General features: G+C 40.8%; 1 protein-coding gene across 10 annotated transcripts in view; it reads left to right on the top strand.

The window, feature by feature from the left end:
* Positions 1-26,658, top strand: part of LOC124405513 (glutamate receptor ionotropic, kainate 2) — an 88,208-nt gene that overhangs the window by 60,938 nt on the left and 612 nt on the right. For 2 of the 10 annotated variants that reach the window (XM_046880479.1, XM_046880461.1), the window contains exons 9-19: positions 1,213-1,416; positions 2,949-3,152; positions 6,021-6,125; positions 8,567-8,746; positions 10,514-10,651; positions 14,396-14,593; positions 14,668-14,893; positions 15,041-15,205; positions 19,181-19,281; positions 20,472-20,676; positions 25,716-26,034. In XM_046880479.1, coding sequence (XP_046736435.1) covers positions 1,213-1,416; positions 2,949-3,152; positions 6,021-6,125; positions 8,567-8,746; positions 10,514-10,651; positions 14,396-14,593; positions 14,668-14,893; positions 15,041-15,205; positions 19,181-19,281; positions 20,472-20,676; positions 25,716-26,034 — 2,045 coding nt within the window. Of the gene's footprint in view, positions 1-1,212; positions 1,417-2,948; positions 3,153-6,020; positions 6,126-7,128; positions 7,387-8,566; positions 8,747-10,513; positions 10,652-14,395; positions 14,594-14,667; positions 14,894-15,040; positions 15,206-19,180; positions 19,282-20,471; positions 20,679-25,715; positions 26,035-26,658 lie in introns of those variants that run through there. The other 8 variants (XM_046880545.1, XM_046880470.1, XM_046880507.1 and 5 more) reach the window with 8 other exon arrangements.

The following is a 26,658-nucleotide window of genomic DNA, read 5'->3' as shown; positions in this document are numbered from 1 at the left end:
AAAAATTGAAGCTTCTTTCAGTTTGAATGAGGTAAGAAAAATTTTTATGTAATGATGTACGAATTAGTTTCAACCGATTCATTTAACTGAGATAATCAGTATTTTATAACAATCTCAATTTACTGCTTTTCTTCTTTGTTCAGCTAATAAAGTGGCGAAAATTCCACGCTGTCATACGCGTTGAAGAATGTGATGCAATTTTGACTTTCGAGAATTTCAGACACGCAAATACTGACTCGAGTGCATAAACCAGAGGTTAAATATGCCTGCGCGGAAGTTGTACGCGGGTCAAGTGTAACTTGTGAACCGCGGTAAACACCGTCGTCTTGGTTTAATTAAACAAAGATTTGCACAGCTGTGAAGATGAGCTATTCCGCAACCGGCAAGACTATTAACACAACCTTGTGACTTAGCGCTTTAATCTCGGAGTATGCGTTGAAATTGTATTTCAAGGATAGCTTTGCCAAAAATTTATAAAACATTCGATGTCTTCCTCGCCTCGAAAGATACGAAACTTTCGTTGTATCGTCGGTTTACAATAACATTGAGTCACGAATTTTTTCTGAAAGCTTTGCCGATTTCAAGCCGCCAAAATCGAAATTCGCGATAAACACAATTAATTTATTTGTCATTTGAAATCGAACCGTTACCCGCAACCACTTAGCTCATCTTTATCTTCTCTTTGATCAATATTTTGATTCTACTTTTTCGCTATTTTCTTCCACGCCTAGGTCAAAAACTTAATGAAAAGGTACAAACCGATTCGCGGGGAGAAGAGAAGGTGCGGATTTTCAATTAAACCTCGATCCTTTGCCCAGCAGCTGGGGGAAACGAATGTAACGAGTCCCTTTATGCAAACCAAATATACCGGGTCGATGAATTCAGTAATTCTCCACTTTTTCAACTCCCTGAATCGGCCAATCGTGCAACTTTTATATATATATATAACTAATATATATATACATAGCAGTGAAATATTATTTATAATGAAAAATTGGCGAGGAATTGTGGCAAAGAAATATATATATATATAGGGTATGATATTGGAAGAGGAAGAGGAAACGATATTAATATTGTGTCTCGGGGTTGATTGCCAATTAATCAAAAAAAAAAGCAATGAAATATCTGCGCAACCTCAGCTTCGTCGCATTAAAAATTCTTGCAGGAAGTTTGAAGACCCGCATTGACAGAGATTGGATTTTCGATTTGCAGGCAGGGATCCACGGTTTGACCGGGCACGTCGAATTCAACGAGGGTAAGCGGAACAACTTTAAACTCGATCTTCTAAAATTGAAGAGGGAGGAATTGGTCAAGGTTGGAGAATGGAAGCCGGGCAGCGGAGTCAACGTAACGGATGTCGGAGCCTTCTACGAGACAACCGCAACCAACATCACCTTAGTCGTCATGACCAGAGAGGTATTTTCGCATTTCAAATTTACTGATTGATGACAATTCATTGCGATTTCTTTAAAGCCATTTAAATCATCCACCGACTTTAGAAATTCGACAATTTCTACACGGCGATTCCGATCCAATTTCGTTCATCCGACTGCAACCCACGGTTTCGATAAATTTATCGCCTCGTTGGATTTATAATTTTAAAAAACGCCGAGGCGAAGAAACTCAAGCTACAGACTGGCCTCGATGAAACGGGGGATTTACAGCCGGGAAAAAAAACCCGCGGTTTTCCAAAATAATCCCGGTGAAATTGGATTTATAATTAACGTGTATATACGCGAGGCTCGCATGTCGTGAGTGGATCGTTGAAAAAAAAAAAAAAAAATAGAAAGAATATTTTTTCTCTTTTATTATTTACCTTGGTTCCATCCCTTCTTTCTTTTTTTGCCTCCGTTTTTATTACCGCCGCTATTTTGCCGAAAATATTACGATTCCCAACGGACGCTGTAACTAATCACAGGGCTTCTCTCCAATCGGCGAGATTGATACGCGCTCGAATGATTTTTGTATTTTTTGTAATTCCCTTTTTTTTCGTTTTTTTTTTTTTTACTTTTTTTTGCCACACTGTACGTTTGACTATAATTTTCAACGACATTATTATTACACGCTCTGTAACTTTGGCAATGCATAATAATATGATAAAGCTAATAGAATTTAACGAATTAAACTAACCGATTTGAGTCAGAAAATTCAGTGGAGTAATCACCGCGGTGAGAAGGAGTAACGGGGAAAGTTTCCTAATTGCTTTACTTACGCGGAACCGTTTGAGGAGTCGTGTTAAACATCTCGCTTCTTATTTATATCGCACTTATTTTCTGAATTCAGAAAAAAAAAGAAAAAAAAAAAGAAAAGTAACAAAAATAATAACAATAACGATTACCGACTTGAAAATTATCATTTAATAAATAATCTCAAAGTATATCAATTCACAGGACTGTTTCTGGTCGAAGTAATTCGGTGAAACCCAGAACCCCCAGATACCTACTAAAATCTCTCCCATGTCCCTGATGGGCTGTCGATTCGCTTGGAGGTAATTTAAGTTGTAGTAACTCAATTTGGGGTAAAATCCCGCAGTCCTGAGTCGAAACTTGGTGCCTGCCTATACCTACGGAGGTATGACACGGAATTTCCGTCGTTCGTTCCTTATTCGCGTTCGAAATTCAAACTCGATATGCTACCAGCGAAGTGGTGACACTTGGAGGGAAACCAATACAGACGTAAGTGGATAGGATGTGTCGTCTTTGGAGAGGTAGAAGGCGAAGGCACAGGGGTGGAACTCGATATTAGCTCGAACTCCGTTTCTCCGCGACGACAGGATGAGAGGAAAATCGACTTGTCGTTGTGCACTTTCTCGCTATCCATAATTTCCGAAATACGGTTTATTTTGTATTTTTTACTTATTTTTTGCCCCTCTTTCTCCGATGTATCGATAATTGACTGGATTTGATTCGAAATATCCAACATTCGAATTGCCAATTTTCTCGTTCAAGGAGAAGCCATACGTCATGGTCAAGGAGGACAAGAATTTGACCGGAAACGCCAGGTTCGAGGGCTTCTGCATAGACCTTCTAAAGTGGATCGCTGGCCAGGTCGGATTCCAATATGCAATACGACTCGTTCCCGATCACATGTACGGAGTATACGATCCGGAAACCAAGGAGTGGAATGGAATCGTTCGCGAGCTTATGGAAAAGGTACGTGTGGTGTTTTTTTTTTTTTTTTTTTGTATTTTTTTATTGTCGTTTCGTCTCTTTGCAACTTGGACCACAAATCAGGCAACGATCAATTCTATACGGTGTACAATAATACGAATCTCTGTAGAGACTATTTCTAGACAACGAGTAGAAAAGGGTAGAAAAATGAAGATAGTAAAGAGATATTCGAAATTCTATGGAGGGAACGAAGGGGGACAAATATAAATAATGTAACGTGAACAAGAGTAAAATTGAAGCAATCTGATTTAATTTCGCATGCAAAATACTCTCGGTGATAGAAGCTGATATAAATTTTTTTTCTCTTCCTACCTTTACAGTTCACTTTTCTTTCTTTCTCTCCCTTTTTCTTTCTCTCCTCGATATTAAATTCGTTATGCAAAACGTTCGGTATAAGCTTGTAAAAATGGTACAGCTTATATACACGCCTCGTTCACGTGTTACATTATCTGATTTACGTGTAAAACGCATCGACCACGAAAAGAGAGTTAGAAAAAAAAAAAAAAAAGAGAGAGAATGGAAAAATATTCGACGAAATTTAAGGGAGACGATTCATTGGCTACGGTTCACGAATTTCACTTGATCCTTTCCCTCGTAACGAGATTCATTTGAATTGTAAAAGCTCTCTGTTATTAAACAAGATCTCTGACCACCTGCCGCAAGCAAATTGCTCGTCTTTCTTTTTTAAATTTGTTCCCCCTTACGGGAAGTGTCATAGATATGTATGCGGGAGGTTCAACACCCAGTCGAAAACGTTGAAAACTTTTAAAATGAACTTTCTAAAGCGCGCCCTGCCGCGACGATCAGACTTGTGCCGATCGACCGAACTCGAGCTTTTAACATTAGACGCTTGAAAGTTCACGCTCGGTATTTATACGGTGAAAATGATAAAAATTTGTCCAGAATGAACAGGCGAAAAAAGGGGAAAACTTTCTTTGACACTGCTTAGCAATCGATTATTTTGAAATTGAAAAATATTTTTAATGAAACTATGAATTATCAAAACACTTTTCCACTATTAAGACTACGCGCTGAAATTTACGAAATTTTAGTTTCATATGCACCGTTTAAAAAAAAAATACGTAATAATCGATCGATCGATTAATATTAACCGATTCAATCGACTTGTGTTCGATTATTTTGTTCGACTCAATTAATCAATGCAGAGATTATTTTTAGCCTAGTGGCCGTCGCTAGTATACGCATGTGATGGCGAAAGCGAGAAGTTAAGGGGACGAGAAATCCTTAGTTTTGTATCGTTAAAGAAGTTCTCGAAAAGAATCGCGCTGACTTTCAGGACGAACAAGAAATATAACACGAGGTTCGAATCACCAGCTGTGATCCTTTGAAAATATCTATTTACAAAATATCTAGGATCAAAAAAACGAACCCTTGCAGAAACGAAAATCGGTATGCTGCCTTTTTTTTTATTCATAAATACACGAACCAGACGCGCAACCATTGAAATCTTGAATACCCTTCAAGATCTGAAAACTCGAACTGTGAGATTTTCCCTATATAAGAGACACTTGCACTAGGCGCTGCATTCAGCGCTGCGCAGCGTGTATAACCAACTACTTTGCGATGAAAAACGAAAATTTAGAAGCTTTGAAAAGGGAACTCTGCGAAGAAAACTCGAGGTAACTCAAGGCTCTGTATTCGCACTGAGAAGCTTTTTCAATAAAATTTCTCTCGCTAAATTTCACGACCATTTATAATTAACATCTATGAAGCGAGTAGGTATAATAAACACGGATTACTAATCGACGAATTATATAATCTCTTGGTGATTAACTTTTGCAACAATGCATGTTACAATTACCAGTTATGGTTATTTTTTTTTGCAAATTATCTTGACAGATAAAAATGCATAAATTTTGAAAACTAAAATTCACACTTTCCGGAATTAGAAAAAACGATCTGGAATACTGAATTCTATCTTCGTTAATTGAATAATTGTTAGTATTCGGTAACTAATTCATGATCGAAGAATACCAGTAAGTACTTGAAAACTTTGACACCTGCTATTGAAATAATAATACCTAATTAATTAAACGCAAGCCACTCGCCGGTGATAATCGAGAGGTTTTGTTTTCACCGTTTGTAATCACGTGCTGCTTCGGGGTATGAAAAGGCTCTTGAATTTTTAAACGACAGTTTTTTTCCGCGTTTGTACCCGAGACTTTGAAAGTCGGGGCTCTTTGCGTTGGTACACCAGGGCTAATTGCGAGATCAAAGAAAGGAGCGAGGAACGAGAAAAACTCCCCATTACTTACTCATGTATGTGTGTAAATTGGCAAAAGTGAATTGGCCTTTTTTGACGGTTTTTACTTTTAATTTTCTATCCGTAAAAAATAAAAAAATAACTCGAGGGAAATATAACTTTATTAAAGCAGGCATAGAGACGCTGCTACTTTTCAGCTGTGTGTTACCTTACGTTACAGTCTCTCCGCCTGCAGTCGAGCATTCCAGTTTTTGAAATTTGAATAAAAAATGAATACAAGCGTGTATGAAAAGCGCCTCTTCACTCGCTCCGCAATCTATTCTTAGACCGAAGAAACTGAGAAAAGTGAAGAACGAATTTGAAAGGCCCTGCAAGCTCCAGTTTCCAGTCCTACAATTTTTGCAATGCGTTTCCCTTGCGCGTAAATAGAACTGCATAAGCTGGTGCAGCTGCAGCACTTTTTTCACCTGGGCGTTGCACAATGTTGCAATTCTAACTAGAACAAAACTGTAGAATGTAAAAAAAAAAGAAAAAGAATAAAAAAATTTGGGGTATCGTTGTTTCTCTAGATTATAATTCGTCGAAATTTAACTGATCGTCGATTTTTTTCTATACATATTTTTCAGCGAGCTGATCTGGCCGTAGCTTCAATGACGATCAACTACGCGAGGGAAAGTGTAATCGATTTTACAAAGCCGTTCATGAATCTGGGGATCGGAATATTGTTCAAGGTGAGTTGAACTCGGCACGTATGTGAATTCGTCTCGTTTTACAAATTTTATCCTACGAAGCAACTTTTTCAATCATTCCATTCCAATTTCATGGGTCAGACATGGAGTTGGACTGTGAATATTGAGATCACGTATTTCAGCTGGGGATGAAGCTGCGGCGTCATGATCTTGTTATTGATGTAGAATCGGAAAAGATACGACCGTGTCTCCCTGAACTTAGGAAAACTTTCTTTTCTTTTTCTACAATTCTCTTAACTGTCTGAGACGTGAAAAAATGTTTTCGAAAAAGAATTTCAACTCCCCGATTCAACGTCCGTCGCGATTAACAATAGGAAAAACTTGTTGAAGAATTTGCAGGATAAGGTAAAAACGTGAATAAAATCAAGGTTCACGAGTGACAAATAAATTTATCGATTAAATAAGATCTTCTCTTAACATGAAAAACAAAAACTTATTTATCGCAATTTCGAAATACTTAGGTATATAAAATTTTTTATTTCACTTTTGTTAATTTTAAATTCTTAAGCTAGGTATCATCAATTTCTGCAAATGACAGGGAACAAACCGAGCGATGATAATTCACTTGCACATCGTGACGGGTTGGTTAATATGTCAGCTGCTAACTCGATGCGCGGTTATATTCAGTGCAGTTTTATTGCAGACGACGTCGCTCGATACGATACAACCTCACGGTTGGATACACGACATTTAAATGACAAATTGACTCGTTGATATTAATTACCAACTCAGCCGATTATTGCGGTCGTCCGGAATTACACCGTTGGAAATTGAAACCACGAGTGTTGTTCTTCGGGATTAGGTATAACAACGTTGACAGTGTCGAGGGTGGGGGGAAAATTAATTCAAACAATCACGATAACGAAGATTTGATGAAGAAAAAATTATCCGGGGTTGAAGATCCACGAATGTATGTAGAAAAGATCGCGTAAAAGTCGGTGTGCTTCGTTTTGTAATTAAAATATTTTAGTTGATGAAAATTTAGGTGCCCACAAGCCAGCCGACCCGGTTATTCTCGTTCATGAATCCCCTGGCGGTCGAGATTTGGCTCTACGTTTTGGCCGCCTACATGCTGGTCAGTTTCACCCTCTTCGTAATGGCCAGGTTCAGCCCCTACGAATGGAACAACCCCCACCCCTGCCTCGCCGAGAGCGACGTAGTCGAGAACCAGTTCAGCGTCAGCAACAGCTTCTGGTTCATCACTGGGACATTTCTCAGGCAGGGAAGTGGGCTCAACCCAAAGGTACACTCAACGACATCCGCCGACACTCAACGAGGCCTGCAGTCAAAACCGTCCAACGTTTTCCGTGTCGATTGTATTTCAGGTTCTCGCGATAAGAATCGGTAACCAGAAGCTGCGTGACATTGCGATCTTGATTCTTCGATCCGCGTCTCGATCCGATCGATCAAGCACGATTTCTCAGTCTTGAAAGATGACAGATCGGTTGCTGGAGGCTCGGCGAGTCAGAATCTGAGAGGAAGAAAATGGTGATAATAGAATTCGAGAGAGAGATTAGCTGATCATTTTTGTTTTGAGATTGCTTGAAAATTATTTCTGTAACTTTACCTCGCGATTGCTCACTTTATTTACAATCCTGCCAATCAAAAGGCACTTGCTTATTTTTATCGCCACGTTGATATCGTTGAATATTACAGTTTTCAACTTTACGTGGATATTGATTGAAAAATCGTTGTGTCGAATAAGTGTTAAAAAAAAAAGAATCCATCTTGTAATGAAATAGAGGGTGTTTAATAGATTTTTTCATCAATTCGAAGCGATTTGAAATTAAAAATCGATATCTATAAACTCGGTTTGAAAATTTCGGAGCATTTTTACTCTCATTCAGTTACAAAAATCATCGTAGCTCATAAATAAAACGTAAATTTGAAACGCAAACAGCGTGCGTTCACATTCCACTTTGGATTAACCAACAAAATCCTCATTTTATCACTCACATCACTCATCTGTCAATAATCCAACTTGCTATTTCCGGCGCGATTCGGCTCCTCAGGTTTCGATTGGTCGCGATTATAATCTCGCGGAGCACTAAACTCAGGTTTGGGTATTTGTGGAGGCGGGTAATTATTTCTCAAGGATCCTCGGGCTAACCGAATCCCTATTTAGCGTGCGAACCTTCGGTTGTTATAATGCAAATAGCCAGCCTCCGGTAGTTTGCCTAACGCGCCCTTCAATATTTGATACAATTTCCAGAGGCGGCAGAGCTCAGGGGTTAAATTCCTGCCGAACCGAAGATCGGATCGAAACGCGCGAATCCATGCATCGTCATCAGCGAATTTCCCTTGAAAATCCCGTGAAAATTGTCTTTCAAACATACTTGCAGCCAATACAATGCTGCGAGATCGAATGATCGAGATCTAGAATGCTTGCACACGATGATCCAGAGTCCTTAAAATTGTCGCAGGTCTCTGGGAGAATGCCGTCGCGTCTCTTCTCCTTCATGAATCCGCTCGCCGTAGAAATATGGCTTTCCATGCTAGGCGCCTACGTCATTGTTTCACTCACCATTTGGATCGTGGCGAGATTTTCACCCTATGAATGGGTCGAGCCGCCGCCATGTCCGAGCTGCAAATGCCCTCTACAGGTAGGCGGGATGACCCTAGTTTGCAAAAATTTCACCCCCCGAATCCGGTTTGCTCGCGATTATTTATCCCGAACAAAAGAAGACTTTCACAATTTTCGAACACCCTGTGCAACAACGTGACACGGATTGTTAATCCCGAGAAATTGGGGCTGAAGATACAGGAAGTCGAAATAGGCGTTTTTTATATTTTGCGATTTTTCCACTTTCGCATATTTCTGTCACTCGTTACCTCTCTTTCTCTCTCTGTGTGGGTGTTTCTGTTTCGATTTCTCTTCACGCCTCTGCAAGTTTATTTATTCTTCTGTTTCTACTTTTATTATTATTATCACGCCCCGGGGATACCAAGTCGGTTTTCACCCTAATCCAGCTCGACTTTGCATGGGGGATAAACTGAAAGATACAAATTGACGATGAAAGCTTCGATATCGAGACGGGAAGATGACAAGAAAGGCGAGGAGGTGAGGGATGAAAAGGGAAAGGCACAAATCTGGTAAAAAGATTAAAGGAGACAGAGAAAAAGATAAATAATAAACAAACGAACGAATGAATGAACGAATGAATAATTCAAATTTGTTGAGGACCAGGATTCCCCCGGAGCTTATGATCGTGGGCGAAGTTAATTTCGATCCCAGCCTCCTTTCTCTCTCTCTCTCTCTCTCTCTCTCTCTCTTGACTCAACTCGGAGTTAGTTACACCGTTCGTTACCCTTCGTTTTTCGAGTTTCCTTATTTTTCTTCTCTTTCCATTTACGTCTAGGCTTCGACCTCTCGAATGCTTCGCATCTCGCTTCTATCGTTATTCTCCTCGTTTTCCATTGTCTATCCACACACCGCTCTTGTATTTCCCGGAACTGTAAGACAGTTTTGTATTTTATATACACCCACACACACACGTCTTATACACTGCGTACGTCGCCCTCTTGGTTCGTTAAAACTTTTCCGGGAGCAATATCGACGGTCCATCGAACTCGTGTTCGACCCGATATCCTAACGACATCTCTTTCCGTACGAGTTTCACCCTGGAATCCATCCCCGATCTCTCAACTTCTGCGTTCCTTATATACTTTCATCCCTGTTTTTCACTTTTCACACCTGCACGATCGTGTGATTCGACATCGCGTGTCTGCATTCCGGTAACCTCAGGGTGTTCGAAAACTGCAAGAAACTTTGGAACCCTAGTTCTTCGTATACTTTTCTTACTTTCAAATCCATTTCGCGTTACAAGGTAACGTCATTCTACCTCAAGCTTTCTCATGCGGTGGGATAATGGGAACGAAAACAGAGGAGAAGCATCAAAGTAAAATCTCAACCACACGTGGGCAAACCGGATCAACGCGTCTGCTATGTGTTTCCGGAACTGGGTTAATTGGGAAAATACAGGTTCGCTTTCGTTTTAATTACCTTCTGGGTAAACTCACTTTTTTTTAGATCGACCATCCAACTCACAGACAAACACCAAAGAAATTTCTGCAAGCTTTCTTCCTGTCGTTTATTCACCCTAAATCCGAGTTGTGAAAAGAAACGAAAAATTTTTGTAAATCTTGAAAATCGAATTCGATACCAAAATACTATTATAATAACGTTAATTTTTCCACCAAAAAATAATTACACCCAAATTTTATTATGTGCCTGTATTTTCCCATTCAACTTTCATTATCGTTAGACTCGGCAAAAATTTGATGGAAAATAATATGAAACAGCGTTATCCTGCCGCGAATCTCTGACGATGAACTACTTGACGTAGTTAAGATTATAAAATAATTGTCAGGGCGGTCATGTGAGCGCTCTGGAACCGGACAGCGACGACATCCCGTTGCCGAGAACGGTGAACGACTTCACCCTGGCGAACAGCTTCTGGTTTACCGTCGGGACGCTAATGCAACAAGGGAGCGACCTCAACCCTAAGGTAATGCAGCCGTAGCGTGTAACAAGCGTACAACACCGCACCGCGGAGTCGGCTAATATCCGTGATACCAACTCGATTTTACACCCTTCGACGAACTTTCCTCATCCGGTCCTCGCCCCTCGACATCCGCCCATTTCTGATACTCACTCCGGTCAGCTTCAAATGCGAGTCTCGCCAAGGAGGCTTTGGCAACTTTTTTTCTTTTCTAAATCCATCGGCATTTTGTTCTTCTTTATCTTTTTTCTCGTTATTCTTTGGAACAAATTTTCTTTCCACGTTTGTTAAAACCGCAGCTTCGGGGGAAAGATATCAAAAAGTTACCTCAACGTGAAATTTTTTCTGCTCGACGCCGTTTGAAGTCTCGCTTCACTCAAACCTCGAACCTTTTTGCCGTTTCGCGTATCATATATACTAGAAATTTTGACAAACCCCAGTTTGACGTTCGATCGACGCGTTTTTCTCGCCAACCTCCCTATACATACGGGGATGAAATTCAACAATCAAATATCTATTTTCACAACACGTGTGTTCAAGTATTCTGCCGATGCACCGACTTCCTACTTCACCCAGACCAGCTGCCATTTTCGCATTTCTCGATCCTTCGTTATTTCCGCCGTTTATACGTTGTTGTAGTCGCGCTTATATGCATATATCGGTACACAATATCACGTATGTATTGTACAATATCGTCGATTCAGCATTTACGCTCGATATTCTGCAGTTATATGTATACCATAACACAATATGCATATAAGGTATGTCTATCCGCTTCGTTGTTTCGCATATCAAACGTTATTATACCTGCAAGTCGCTGAACTTACGCGCCGGTGATTCGATCTAAATGCAGACAATAAGATAGAGCCGAGCATCAAATTTTCAATACGGAAACTTTCGTTCAATGCTCCTCGTGGAAACTCACGACGCGCCAGTTGGTCTCTCCTCCAGGATCCGGGCACCGGTTGCTTGTACGCTGCACTCTGCAATATAAGGAACACCGAACGATCGCCGATCCTCATCCGGCGCCAAATTACAATTCATAACTTCCTCCAGAATCGTGGAATTCGAATTATGGCTTTTTAAACGAATTTCAATTTTATATTGATATTCGAAATGTCACATTTAACGCCCTGCATGCACGTACCAGCTGATGACGGACCGAGCCACCCTTCTAAATTTGTCTATCGGACAGCTTATTTTTCTCAACCTTGTTTTTCCTATCTTCGATTCTTCACCTGATCCTATTTTCTCAGAGGAATCTTCAGCGGTTTAAAAAAACAAGATGGAACCCAGACACCAAATTAGACGATGAATATTCGATCGGGAAACGAAAACGCCTTGAGCCACACGTTTTTTCAAATTTACTTTCATTCTTTCCCCCGAATCGTTGTTGGGGTAATTCTGCAGCCACTATATCGATGCATATTTTTTATTTTCTTTTTTTGTGTTCTTTCTTTCTCTCTCTCTATCTTTTTCTGTTTTATCGGTGTATGTGCATAACAAAATCACGAGTAAATTGGCGTGGTGAGAAGGAACGAACCAACAAGCACTGGTCGATAAAAAGTGATAAACGTTTTTATTTTACACCTCCTCTCGTACAGACCATCCGTATGATTTACTCGTACGATTTGTTTTTTTCAATTTATTTCCCTTTTCCTCTACTTCGACTCAGCGATGAGGTAAAAATCCAAATGCAGGGAATTTCACGCGCAATTCCGTGTCTCCGCGTTGTTCAATTTCGCAGTTACTATATCTATCTAATTCCACTCTATCTATCCGTACGTCTGTATCCATCCCTATTCTGTAATAATACCTCGAGATAAAATGTTATAAAGAAAATGGGAAACGGGAAATAAATGGCGGAACGAGCTTAACAAAATCGCAGAAAGCCGGGGGAGAGAAACGCGGAATCGAAAAAAGAAGGAGGAGGAGAGCCGAGCTGCTGATGGAATTGCGAAAGAATAAAATCCCCGCGTGTCTATGCACTTTCTATACCGACTTTCTCGCACTGCAACACTGTTATACAATAGCTTTGTGACTTCGGAGCGCATTTTGCCGGCAGGCTTTCCGCGCGAAGCGCGTTTTTACTAAAAAATAAACCAAATGAAACGGGACGCGTTCAGTCTGGAAGTGACAGGAGAAGCTGGCGCGTTTCGCGAACTACTGCAGACCAAGTTTCCCCCCGTGATTGCAAGCTAACGCTGCAAACACCCGCCTTGCTTGGATCGTTTTTGCAAAGTTGTATTTACGCTCCCGCGAATACTGTACGTACCTATTAGAGAAAAAAAACGAATCAACGATTCCCAGAGGGAATACATTAATGTTATACACCTCGAGTTGCAGTTCATGCATTCAGTCAGTGTCACTTTATCTCCGATTATCTGATCGTCCGTTTTTCGTATGTTTAAAAAAAAAAATCCACATTCCCTCCTTTTTGTTGAATAGGTATCGCTATGTTGGAATATGAATTTCGGAACTTGTTTCTCGTTATCGACGGAACGGTGCCGGGATTCGGGTCCTTATCACTGGAGAGATGCTCTCTGGGAGCGGGGTTGAAATTCCAGATGTCAAAAGTTTCGAGAGCTCCAAAATCCCAATTTTTTTGTGGCGAAATTCAAAGTAAAGAAATAAAACTTTGAAGTAGCGTCAAAGTTTCGTAGAGTCCAAAACCCAACGTTCGAACATCCGAAAGTGCGTAAAAATGGGGAAAAAAATATAATACGTCGGAATTCCGGGTGATCGAAGATTTTTGGTTCCGTGGATTTCTGGCTGGGATTTTTACGTTCGGAATCCTGATCATTCTGATTTTCAATTTTTCCGATTTTTCGCACCCACTCGTTGATTAAACTACGCTGTGTGAGTATATTTTACTTTTCAAAACTATACTCTGCGGTAATTTGAATTTTCGAAATCTTGAATTTCGGAACTTTGACCCATCGTGTTTCCAACCATTCGAAACTTGTTGTTTCTTTAAAGTTTAATATCTTCACTTCGCAAGTTTCGCCACCAAATAATCCGAAATCAGACATTTTCGGAACTTTTCAAATTCGGAACTTCAACCCCATCCCGCTCCTTGATCCTCGCGTCCATCAAGCTCCCCTAAAACAGACGAACATCACGAAGACTGCTCAACCATCAACATGCAATAGCCACGCCAAATTTCAGCAGATAAAAACGAGTCAACCCTTCAACTTACCTACTCTCAGTGAATTTATCAACCTTAAAGTTCGCCAAGCCGGCTCTGCGGTTCTGGATATGTACATGCAGGGTTGCGGGCTGCTCGCTATCGTCGACTTGACTTCTTCCCTCGTCGTTATTTCACCAAGATTTGAGTCTGGAGTGTTTTCGGCTGCCAGGCCTCGTGCGAGTCGTCCATACACCTCGAGATTGTGAATGGAATCGTCGCGAGCGGACGAGGATCGGAATAGATCTATCTGCGAAAAATTCCTCTTAATTCGAAGCTCGCGAGGAACTTGTCCTCTCCTTACAAACCGTCCTCGATTCACGGACGGCGGTAGCTTTTATTGGCATTCCTCGACCCGAATTTCCCCTCGGGAGTCTCCCTAATATCGTTCCCGATGTCCCTCGATTGATCGTCGAACATCGTCACGACTATCTGGACGCGTTTTAAAGACGGTCCTTGTACGTCGCTGATGACGTAATTCCCGTCCGTGGATCGCGCCTCTCCACCAAGAATTCGGCCTCTGCTGCATCCCAGTTTTTTCTGTTCTTCCTCCGCGACGACAGGCGACCAGCACTCGGATCGTCGGTGGTATCTGGTGGTTCTTCACCCTCATCATCATATCCTCCTACACGGCGAATCTGGCCGCTTTTCTAACGGTCGAGAGGATGATCACCCCGATCGAGAACGCCGCCGACCTCGCCGAGCAGACTGAGATTTCTTACGGTACCCTGGAGGGTGGAAGCACGATGACCTTCTTCAGGGTGAGTAGCGATCGTGAATCGAATCGCGGTTTGCACTCCACTTACGTCACTTTCTCTCTTTCTCTCTCTTCCAGGACTCGAAGATCGGTATTTACCAGAAGATGTGGCGGTTCATGGAGTCCAAGAAGCCCGCCGTTTTTGTCTCAACGTACGAGGAGGGGGTGAAACGCGTCCTCGAGGGCGACTACGCCTTCCTCATGGAGTCCACGATGCTCGACTACGCCGTCCAGAGGGATTGCAATCTCACGCAAATCGGTGGCCTCCTGGACAGCAAAGGATACGGGATCGCGACGCCGAAAGGTTCGCTAATTCCAACCGCACCCCGGCGGCAGTTTTTCTTTTTCTTTTCTTACTGGTTTTTTTTTTCTTTTTTTTTTTTTTTGCCGTCTGCTACCGCTTCTTGTCCTCCTTTTTTTGCTCCCCTCACGACTGATCTTTCAACCGCAGGTTCGCCCTGGCGGGATAAAATATCTCTGGCCATCTTGGAGCTACAGGAAAAGGGAGTGATTCAGATACTCTACGACAAGTGGTGGAAAAACACCGGCGACGTTTGCAATCGGGACGAGAAGAGCAAGGAGAGCAAAGCCAACGCTCTTGGCGTCGAGAACATCGGTGAGGAGACACTTGCACCTTCAACTTTATGCCATATCTATACCTACACACGTGGGTAAACACGCATGCACGTCGACGTGTCTTCTACTCATTTCTTTCCTTACTTCCATCTTTTCTCTAAGGAACGTGTTACAGTCTTGATATTCAACTTTACCATCATCATCATCATCGCTGTTATTTTCTGTAATTAAAATGCGATTTCTATTCATACGCTACACGGCATTTTGTTTCTCGTATTCGTTACGTACAAATTCTTTAATAATTGTTTGCTCGTCTTTCGCGCAATGAGGAGAAACCCTGAAGCCTTTTGGTGAACCGGAAACGGTCTGAAGTACCTTTAATGATGTGGAAAACCGCTTGTCGCAGGATGTGCAGGTACCTGCTCGGCTCGTACGCTCGGTCAGGCGTCGGTAACGGAAGTGAAAGTTTCCACTTCCGGCTTCGCGATGACAATCGCCTAAATCACGACATCCTGAAGTTATGCAAATTTACCCATCCACCCAACCTTTTCGCACCTTGTACTTACCGCGACAGAACTTGAAATTGTTTCTATAAATTTCTGAATTTTCTGGGATATTTCCTGCACATCCTTTAGCTGATTCCTTGGAACTTCGAATTATAGGACATACATTATTGTTTCTGGTTTTTTTTCTACTTGTGGATTAAATTTTCTTACTTTAACTGAAAGAAAAAATTATGAAATTATAACTGAATTATTTATTTTGTGAATAACGTAAAATCGTTAGCATATGTGTGGATGAAATTGAAATCATCATTTTAGTATTAAAAATTTGTCGAAAAGAAAATTTTCCGTTTAGTTACACAGAGTGTTGCGCATGAAGAATAAGATTAGCAAATTAAAAGTAAAATTTCTCCATCACGTATATTGACGAAATTAAACGGTACCCATCCATCAGTTTAACGGTAAAAAATGTAAAAAATTTTTAATAACGATTGCGAAATATTATCCATTTCGAATTTCTTAATTTCTCGTTCATATACGTGATGTGCGGCGTGGAAACCCTAATTTCAAAATTTCGATTCAATAAAAAGGGCGAAAAAATTCACGCCCCTCATGATTAAACAGTCACCTTAATTCCTGCACCATAAACACGATCCCGATCCACCCTTAACTTTTCTCCACTCACCGATATAACAGCAATCAGAAGCCCGCAATATGAAAATGAACACAAATACAACCTGCAACAATACACATCGCTACCTATAATTTCACCACGAGCAACAGAATCGACGTTTGCGATTCGGTCCACGAAGAATGACGATATCGATTGCGGTTTGCGCCGAGGGTGTGGGACACGAAGATGGTAGGGTTTCACCCGGATGCATGGGAGGGGTGGTCGCATCGCGACGCCGCGGGGGGACGGCGTCGCGGATCCGGACGGCGGAAAAATGGGCAACTTTTGATAAAGTCGCGGCCCGCCCGCACCATGAATACATAGTGGCAACCAGCGGGTGGAGCCTGACGGTTTTCTCCCGGCTTAGGGGTACGCGTCGAGACTGTATAGGTATAGAGCCTAAAATATTCCGCAGGGTCAAAGGGCGCGGAACTCGTCCCGAAGGGCGGGCCAAAGACCGAGGTAAAATCTTTCACCCCTACAGTAGGTACCGTGATTTCCGGCGACGCGGATTTATATTCAAACCGCGAATTCCGCGCCATGCGAACCGTACTTTATACCTATTCCCCGTTTAAACTCACCGAGATATTACAAACTCGACATTTTCGCCAATATCACCCCTCTCGATTTACACGGCTTTCAATGCTGTTATTTCTACCCCTTCGACTCGCGGATTCAAACGTTTTGCCGATAATTAACCGTCGCGAGTTCGAACAAACAAATCGAGCGGCGAGATTTGACTCGCGGAATTCGAATTCCAACGTCTTAACGAAAGTTTTGCTTTTTAGATGTATTCGATAAATTATAAAAAATCGTTGTGAGATTTATTCATGCAAGCTTCGGTCGATCTTTTTTTTTTTCTTTTTGTAGAAAACATTTAACCAAGTATATATTATGCGGTAATTTGATCCAACTCAGTAAAGGATTTACCATAAAATATTCATTCTCTCTCCAAGGGTTTTTCTTATGATAATAAAAAGCCTGAATTCTCACAAAAATTTTTGCGATCTTTTTTCTCTTCTTTTTTTCGAACGAACCGTTTTCGAACGAATTAACATTTGATTCTCAAAAACCACTGATGAAATTATTTGGTTTTCGATTTATAAAATCGTCACACAAACTTCGGAGTGGAAATGACTTTTATTTCTTTTTTTCTTTTCACCACTTCCGTTATATTTATGTGGGAGGTTTTCAGAGGTTTTGTACCTTCCTAGGATCAAATTCGCGTTGAAAATAAAAAATGTCAGGGTCAATCGTTTACTGAGTTGGAATGAAACGTCGCATACATATACTTGGTTGAATATATATTTTTTCTCCTTTCCAGTGAAATATTATTCACCGAAAACCGGGGACGTCGTTCAAGAGAAAAAGTAAAATTGTTGAAAATCCGTACGACGCTGAACAATCTAACGGTTGGCAAAAAGCGTGTACCTACAAACCGACGAAGCTTTTACACGCGATTAAATCCAAACTGACGTTTCAGGCTGGAAGGTTAAAGTATATAAGGTACAGCGTGTAAGGCATAGAACGAAGGGTTTACAATAATGTAGGAACAAGGATCGATCGGAGGTTTCGCAGGCTCTCTCGACCATGGCGAAATCGAATCTTACATCCGGGCTGCACGTGGCCTTAATACGCGGTGAAAATTTACCTCCCCCATGATATAGACACAAGTACTTTTAACACGGATCATTTTCCCCTCCGGTGTACGGAAATCCTCCGGGCAAAGCCGACGTTTCAATCTTTCAAAGTACCATAAGTTCCCTCTTTTTTTTTTTTTTTTTGCTCTTCTCGCCGTTTTCTTTTTCCCTTCTTCTTCTTTTTGCTGCTTTTTTTATACCCGGGGAAAGCCACGCGCACTTGGAGATATCAGCACCTGTATCATATTACAATTTTCTCCACTCCCACCCCCTTTTCTCTCTCTCTCTCCCTCTCTCTCTCTCTCTCTCTCTATCCGCCTATTTTTACCTTTCCCGCCTTTCTTCCATTTTCCCTCCCTCTTCGCAGACAACGACGGGCATTAACAGATCTCAATCGCGAATATAACCGCGCTCGGGTAAAAGCCGCCTATATATTTTTTACCACGCCACCCCCGCGAGCCCGAAGCTTGGCAGTAAATCGTTCGAATCATCGCCGAATGACGGACGACGCCGACTTCCTGGAGACCGCCGCACCTCAATAAAGGGATGAAAAGCCTCGACGGGGTATAAGAGAGACCCACCGTCGCCCCTCACTCGATAACTCAATTAATCCGCGACCCCTGGACCCTAGGGTCTCCGAAATTAAAGGGACGCGTCGACGCCTCTTCTCGACCTACAAAATATCGCTGTTTTAGCAATTTTTCCTAGTTTACATAATACATGAATTTATGAAACTGATACAAAAGCCGAAAAATGGGTGAATTTTTTAATTTTTTTTTTTTTTTCCCTTTTTTTCGACAACAACAAAATTTCACGTTCCGGGGAAAGTTTTAGAAACCTTCACCGATCCCGTGTGCACTCGCAAATTACACCGAGTTTTGTTTCAAGTTATAATATCAATGCCTGAGCACCCTTGACGCCGAAATTGGGCCTGTTTGAACCCCGGGTGCAGGCACGAAGAGGAATTTAGAGCCGGAACGCGGTTATTTGAATGCAAATCGTGAGGTCCGAACGTCTTTGTAAATTTTGACTAATGGCGGGGAATCCTCCCCCGCAAGCTTAGAACCAGGCAGACTTCTCTGTCTCTCTCTCTCTCTCTCTCTCTCTCTCTCTCTCCTTATTCCTGGTTCACGGTTCGCACGAAAGTAAGGATTGCGTGAGCTGCAGCCGAATATTAAACCCGAGATACCTTGTTCCAGGTGGAGTATTCGTCGTTCTGCTCTGCGGACTCGCCCTCGCGATTCTCGTTGCGATTCTCGAGTTCTGCTGGAACTCGAAAAAGCACGCCCAGTCCGACAGGGTGAGTATCAAAACCCGGAAGTGCACGATTGCTTCGTTTTCAACTTAGGTTGAGCCCGATCGGTGAATTTCAAAATGTGAAAATAAAAAAATGCAAGACCCAAAATCGGCGAGTTATTATCGAATCGTAATGAATTCAGGAATCGCCAATTTTTTGTCGACATATATTACAGGGGAACTGTTATTAATTTAATTTGATAATCTTGTGAGTACACATCCAGAGAAAAAGAGAGAGAAAAATAATGAAGACAGTTTCAGTTCCCTTGTAATGATAATACACGATATGTTTTTGCACGATAATTATTCAATTTTATTTTTCATAAATTTCGTCTCGCTGTTTAAATAATTGTATAAATATCGTCTTGTGCCGTGTCCGTATTATCATTATTTCTTATACAAATTGTATCGTTATATTATATATATATATATTATATATGTGTGTGTGTGTGGGGTGGGGTTGAAATTCCAAAAGTGCCGAATTCTGAATTTTTTGGTGGCTAAACTTAAAGTAAAGAAATCAAACTTTGACGAAAGATCGAAATTTCGAATGGTTTCAAATTGACAATTCAAAAAAAAATTTGAAAACCCGAAACATCGAAATTCCGAGTGATCGAAGATCTTCAGTTCCGTGAATTTCTAGCTCGGTTACTTTGATTTTCTTTCTTTTGGATTTTCGATATTTTTACATTCGGAATCCTGGTGATTCTGATTTCCGGTTTTCCTCATTTTTTACCCCCACTCGTTGAATAAACTACACTGTGTGAGTATATTTCAATTTTCGCAATTTTACCCTATCGAAACTTTATTTTTCCCATTTTCGCTCCATCGTAACTTGAATTTTTGGAATCTAGCATTTCAGAACTTTGTAACCCGTTGATTTTCCGACCATTCGAAACTCTGTCGTTTTTTCAAAGATTTGATTTCCTTATACTTCAAGTTTCGCCACCAAATAATCAGAAATCAGGCGCTTTCGGAACTTTTCAAATTCTGAACTCCAACCCCACCCCACATGTGTATTACTAATGAGATAGTAACTGTTGAAATTTATGTGTATGTGTACGTGTATATATATCGTTGTGTTCCTGATCGTTGCATCGCATCCGCTGCTTCTGCTGTTGCTGCTGAACAAAATGAAAAAAAAACAAAACAACAACAAAAACCCACCGAAAAAAAAAATTAAAAAAACCGCAGTCACTCTGCGCCGAAATGGCCTCGGAATTAAGATTCGCGGTGAGATGCGGTTCCCGTCAGAAGCCTGCGACGAAACAGCGGATATCCCGCGAGGGCCATCTTCCATGTCCGAGGTGCAGCCCTGGTGCTTCGATTCGAAGAGGAAGATACTGCGCTCGCGAAGAAACCACATACGTACCCAGCATCGAGCTGCCTCGACTAAATGGTGTAAGTCGCGTCCTGCCCGACCCGCAGCGAGTTCCCGTGGGAGTCATCCGCATCCCTTCGCCCGTCTTTACACGTACCTACATATACCTACATACCTACAAATACTACTTTATAGACGGATGAGTGTGTTGCACGTATGCGTACACACATATGTACGTACCTACGCACGTATAACTTGGACATGATCCTTGTTTGTTCGCGGTCGTTGATTTTTTTTTTCTACCTCGAGTCGTCGGATCCACGGGAACTCGTCGCGGATATGACGGGAAGAGTAAACGAAGGGAGTATTATCGCGATGGAAGAGTGCCTAAGCGCATCGTTGGATCCGTTTTTCCATGATTTTATTTTAAAATTTTTTTGATGCTTGATTCACCTTGCGAGAATGGAAAATAAAAAGCAGTTTTTACCTCGCAAGAAATGAGAGAACGCAATTTTATTCTAACTTGCATATTGCATTTTGACTGTTATTTCTTTCTTTTTCATACTACGCATCACTTTTTATGCGTATGGATGGAAAAAAAAAAGTTTTCAGTCAATTTTATTCTACTATTTTGCATTTTGCACGATGAAAGTAACCGTTTACAATATATATATATATATATATATTTATATGTTTCAATATATTATATTTTATTGCATATTGGGGTTGTGTATATTATAGATTGTTCGCATTTCGTTCCGATATTCGTTTTTTTTTTGTTTGTTTTTTTTTGTGTAATATAACTTGTCGTTTGTATATTAACTAAATATTGGCTACATATATGTAAATGTATAAATTTTGTGTAAGCGATGGATTAATTTATCCAATCATGCAGAACGGGATAACGTAGTAGGCAGACACTGTTTACCGCAGAATTGGCAAATATGAAATTACAGAAGTTATCGAGGCAATTTAATTTAGCAACAAGAATTAAAATTTTCCATTAGTTTATACGTACACGGTATGAGTTACCTTTTTTTTTTGTTGTTGTTTTGTTTCGATTTATCCCGTGCTGCATTTTTACATACACATGGAACATTCGGTGTGCAGCTTGAATTTGCATCATAGTAATAATCGCGACTCGATTGCATGCGCTGAGAAAAAAAAAAAATTATGATGTTATATATTAATTACACAGAAATTATCCGTGTTTGATGAAATTTTTGTTTAACTTCTTTTTGGAAGCACAGATTGGAAATGAATTGATTTAACTACTTGCAACTAGAACACGTATTTAATCAACTCACTTGTCGCACTTGCCAAAGTTATCGAGAAGTGTAAACTTAACAGGTTTAATTTCAACTTGCGAACGTGAAGAAAATTGCGAGATGTATTTGAAAATCAAGTCGTTTTTCGCCACTCGAGTTTAACGCGGTGCCTTTGAAAATCCAGACAAATCGAGAAGCTGCAAATAAATCACTGCCTGCAGCCAGGCTATTAGGAAACGCTTTGTCAGCCTCAAAACAGGCCGGCAGCTGCGGAGTCGACAGATTCGGGGAAAATCGTCGTAGAATCCGGATCCGGAACGGCGGAGAAGAAATGGGGCCAAGGATAAAATTTGAAAAGAATTGCCTCCCCCCTCCCCTCCTCCCCCCCTTCTCTCTCTCTCTTTCTCTCTCTCGCTCTTTTCTTGCCTCTGCATATTAAAAATAAATAATAAAAAAAAGAGTAGAGGGAGGTATAAAAATAGTGGAAATGTTAAACCGGAGGGTTGTTTTCCCAGACGGAGTAGGTATACCCTTTTGGCGAAACAATGGGCGGCTGCCCTGATTATACATTTCGAATTTTCTCCTATGATAACGGAGAAAAGCTTGCGCTGCACGGCTTTCGCTGCTGCGATACTCATATCGTGGCTCTCGGTTGAAATAACTCGAGGATCGCCTTTTCCAGTTTGATAATTGCACATGCAAGGTGGAAAGCTGCATTCTCAGCTGAACGGAAGAGGGAAGCGCGGAGGAGCGAAGGAGGATATTCGAAATGGCAGGAATTTGCATAGCTTAACAGAAGGCGTGCAGCGGAGGAAGTTGCCGGGTGCTCGGATCGAAGTAATTGTTGTTGGCGTTTACTTACTTACTTACTTACTTGCTCGACGAAACACGGTCGAAGTCGAGGAAAAGAGAGAGAGAGAGAGAGAGAGAGAGAGGAACGGAAATGAAGTCGGAAATTGAGGAAGACACGACCGCGAATTCTTGTATGTGTGCCGAAAGCTTCGTCTCGCAGAATTGCCTTTTACCTTGAAAATTCTTGTTATTCTATTCTTGTCAAAATTGCGAGCTTTGCAGGTGATTGATTAAGAGTGAGAAAAAACATATTCTTCTATCATCCCTTTTGAAATTATATTTGAGCTAATTTGACGGAGCGAACCTGGGAACAAAGAAAATTGAGAGAAAAATTTCATCACCGAAATTCTAATCCATTCGACTGATCTGAATAGTACGGGAACAGGAGAAAATTAAATAGTGCGAGTAATCTTCCGCCGGAATTAGAGGTAGGCTAACGAAATACGGAAGCCAAGATCCCCCAGTTTAGGGATGAAATTTAGAGTCGCGTTGTAGTAAAAAAAACCTGATGAAGTCGAGGCGCCAGTCCTTGCTGACGGGAGAAAGAGCGCTTTATGGTTTACGGTTAAAATTAATGAGAGCCAAGGAGCCGGCACTCGCAAGTTTTAAGAGAAACAGTTTATATTCATGAAAAAAAAATTCGAAAGAAAAATACACGTTTCAGCGCCAAGTTCTATTTTTATTTATTTATTTATTTTTTTCTCTCTTATCTTTTTTTATTCTCTGTTCAACCTACTATTATTCATATTCATAGATGCGAATTAAAAATGGAAAATATAAATGGCGGTGAAAAAATTTCAGGGTAAATTTATTAGATTTAAAAGGAGAGAGGGAGAGAGAGAGTGAGAAAAAAAAGAGTAAAAAATTTTCTCATGAAGACCAGAGGCGATTTTTCAACCTCGAAAAAAGGCAGCTGATCCCTTCGATTGATTTCTCTATACATACATACATACATACATAAAAGCTACGTTCCTGGCAAAGACGAGAAAAGTTTCACCCATAAAGTATACGAGCTTCTATCTCTCTTCCAAAATTCTGCAAAGGGTTTCAGGCCTGGGATAATTCTGAACGTGCTGAAATATACATATATACATACATGTATTTATATACATATATTCAGCAAACGAGCGGGTGAAGTACTCACGTATTGTGTGTTTGTCTTTGCGATAATACGGGCCGCGGTGGGAAAAGAAATATAAAGTACAAGAGAACAATGAGTACCATGGGCAGAGAACAAAGGGTGAACTTGGACCCCGTCAAGCGTTAAATGTTATCAAGTTTCAATAGATATACATATATATATAAGAGAACTTCCCTCGAAGCGTTTCGCTTTTATTCAGCACAATTTTATTGTCTCGTTTTCGCACTCTCGCTCTTTTCGCAATATACGACGTATATATTGGTATCTTCTTTTCTTTTCGCATTTTTTTTTTCTTTTTTTCTTAGATGGCGGAAGGGAGGGTGGGGGTGGTTGTATTTTTGTTTTGTTTATTTTTGCTTGCCTTGCCTTGCTAGGACGAGTGCAAAGAGAGATCAAAGTTTTCTTTATCCTTTCTTCCCTGTTAGCTATGTGTGTGTGTGTGTGTGTGTGTGTGTGTGTGTGTATGTATAGGTGCCTCGCTTCACGGAATTCATCGACGTCGATAGAACCAGACTAATCTCACACAATACCTTTAGAAACTACGCTCAGTAGGGATTTAACTGTAAATATTCTTCAGGTTTGATCCCTGCGAAGAAGATTCTTGGAGAAATTCGTTTTTCCTCTTCGTTTGAAAATCATTCGGAAGGTAAAATTTTCAAGATCGCATTCACGGTGAAGGATATAAAGATATTTATGGGATAACCGCAGGAGACTGTGTCTTGTACTTGTGAAACATCGAACAACGGAAACACGTGTCACTAAGAAGATGATCCTAGCAAATTCGGGCGTCGGTTTACGCCGCTTTTTATCCCGTCTACTCGTCGCGTCGTCGCGTCGTTGCCAGATTCATATGGAAATTTTCTTCCTCCCAGAGAATCTTCCACCCTGATGAATAAACCGCGATCCTTCAACTGCGGATGAATCATCGATTCTAACCGATATCGATTTCGGTTTTTTCCACCCTCTCGTTGCTCCGTTCACGAAAACTAAGCGTAATTATTGGCAAAGACAAAAAGTTAAAATACCGAGGGAGAGTTGTTTTTTTTTTTTTTTTTTTTTTTGTACGTCCTAACCGTAAACACTAGGGTGTCCCTTATTTGGGGTGTTGACAAATTTTCGCCCTCCCACCCTCAACTTCAAATAATTCGAAAACAATTGCCTAATTTTTTCAGATTTCTATCTCAACTCTGGAAAAGTCCGCTTTATGGTCGAAGTTTCTTATGGAAGTAACATGAGGAAAAGTTGTTTCCTCGGTATATATTTTGTTGCGAGAGTAATGATATTTAAAAAAATCTGTAACTCCGAGGTTTTAGTGGGCGTTAGTACTAATATCTTTAAAAAAATTTGAAATCACGATACCAGCAAATCTAGACAAATTGCACTTCCTCTAAATGCAAAAAAAAGTCAGATTTCAAGGGTGTGCAATTCGTTGAGATTGCGTGTTACGATTATGGGAATTTTTTCCCAGACGACAGTAGCACTAATGCCGACTAAAACCTCACGGTTACAAATTTTTTTTTAACATCATTACTTTTACAATAAAATATATACTGAGAAAAAAAGTTTATCCCATCTTATTTCCATAAGAAACTTCGACCACAAAATGGACTATCTTAGAATTGAGGTGAAATTCTGGAAAAAATTAGGTAATTATTTTCCAATTATTTGGAATTGATCTGAAGAGTAGGGCAGCAAAAATTCGTCAACACCCTAAATAAGAGACACCCTAATTAATAAACACGCTTCTCGGTAACTTTCACGGTGACAATTAATTATCAATTGAAAAATAACCAGATTACCCCCGCGAATATCTAACGAACGGCTCGATATGGCTAACACTGGTAAATGATTCCCAGCAGGAGGCTGGGGCGTTGCCGATGACGGAGATGAAGAAGTCATTGAGCTTCGAAGCAGCGGACACATGCAGGGGGGTTGGACGAGTCGGGGGCAACACCTAGCACAGGCCTCCACCTCGTCTGCAACCTCAGTCCTGCACCAGAACCACCCCCTCGACGCACACTCACCCGCCGCCCCCCCTCCTCCCGCCCCCGCCGCCCCACACCCACGGGCATCACACCCACGCCCACGGCCACTCTCACACTCACACGCACAAGCATCATCAGCCTCCACCCCCGAGGCTGAGGCGGGACTCTTCCGGCATCGGCTTGGCTCAAGGTCAGTTATGTTATACGGGGTGTCTAATTTCAATTAATCCAGTCAAATGTTATATCGAGAACACTAAGTCTGAGTGACTAACAATAAGTAATTGCGGAGAAATGTTGCAACGTCAGAAGGGGGGTGGAAGGAAGGTCAATTTGGGGTTTTTTTAAACTTAACGGTATACTTTGTTTTTTACTTTTTGATTGATTTGATTGAACTTGACTGGATTGAGATTGAGATTTTACTGGATTGGTTAAGATGAGACACCCTGTGGATTCTGCAAACCTGAGAAATACCCACTCAGCTGCGATATAGCGCCGATTCTTACAGCCTCGAGTTATCTCTTAAGGCGGGGGTGAAAATGTTGGAAGATTCGAAAATAGGAGGGTCGTAATATCGAGTTTTTGAAAACGGGATAATGTTTTTATCAAACTTTTGAAATGGAGAAAGTTCAAGTATATAAACATGAAATATGTAAACTGTTTGTACAGTGTAGAAAGATTTAATAATATAAAATCGTCAAAATAATTAAGAGTATTTCGAAATTCTGAAGAATTTATTTTTTAATAATATATACTAAGATCTTATTTTTACAATTTTACTTTTTTACAAATGGAATATAGAATTTTTTTGAATACT

Source organism: Diprion similis, chromosome 1, assembly GCF_021155765.1.
Source record: "Diprion similis isolate iyDipSimi1 chromosome 1, iyDipSimi1.1, whole genome shotgun sequence".
Taxonomy (NCBI): domain Eukaryota; kingdom Metazoa; phylum Arthropoda; class Insecta; order Hymenoptera; family Diprionidae; genus Diprion; species Diprion similis.
The sequence above is the reverse complement of the archived record's forward strand: the minus strand, read 5'-3'. Positions and strand labels throughout refer to the sequence as shown.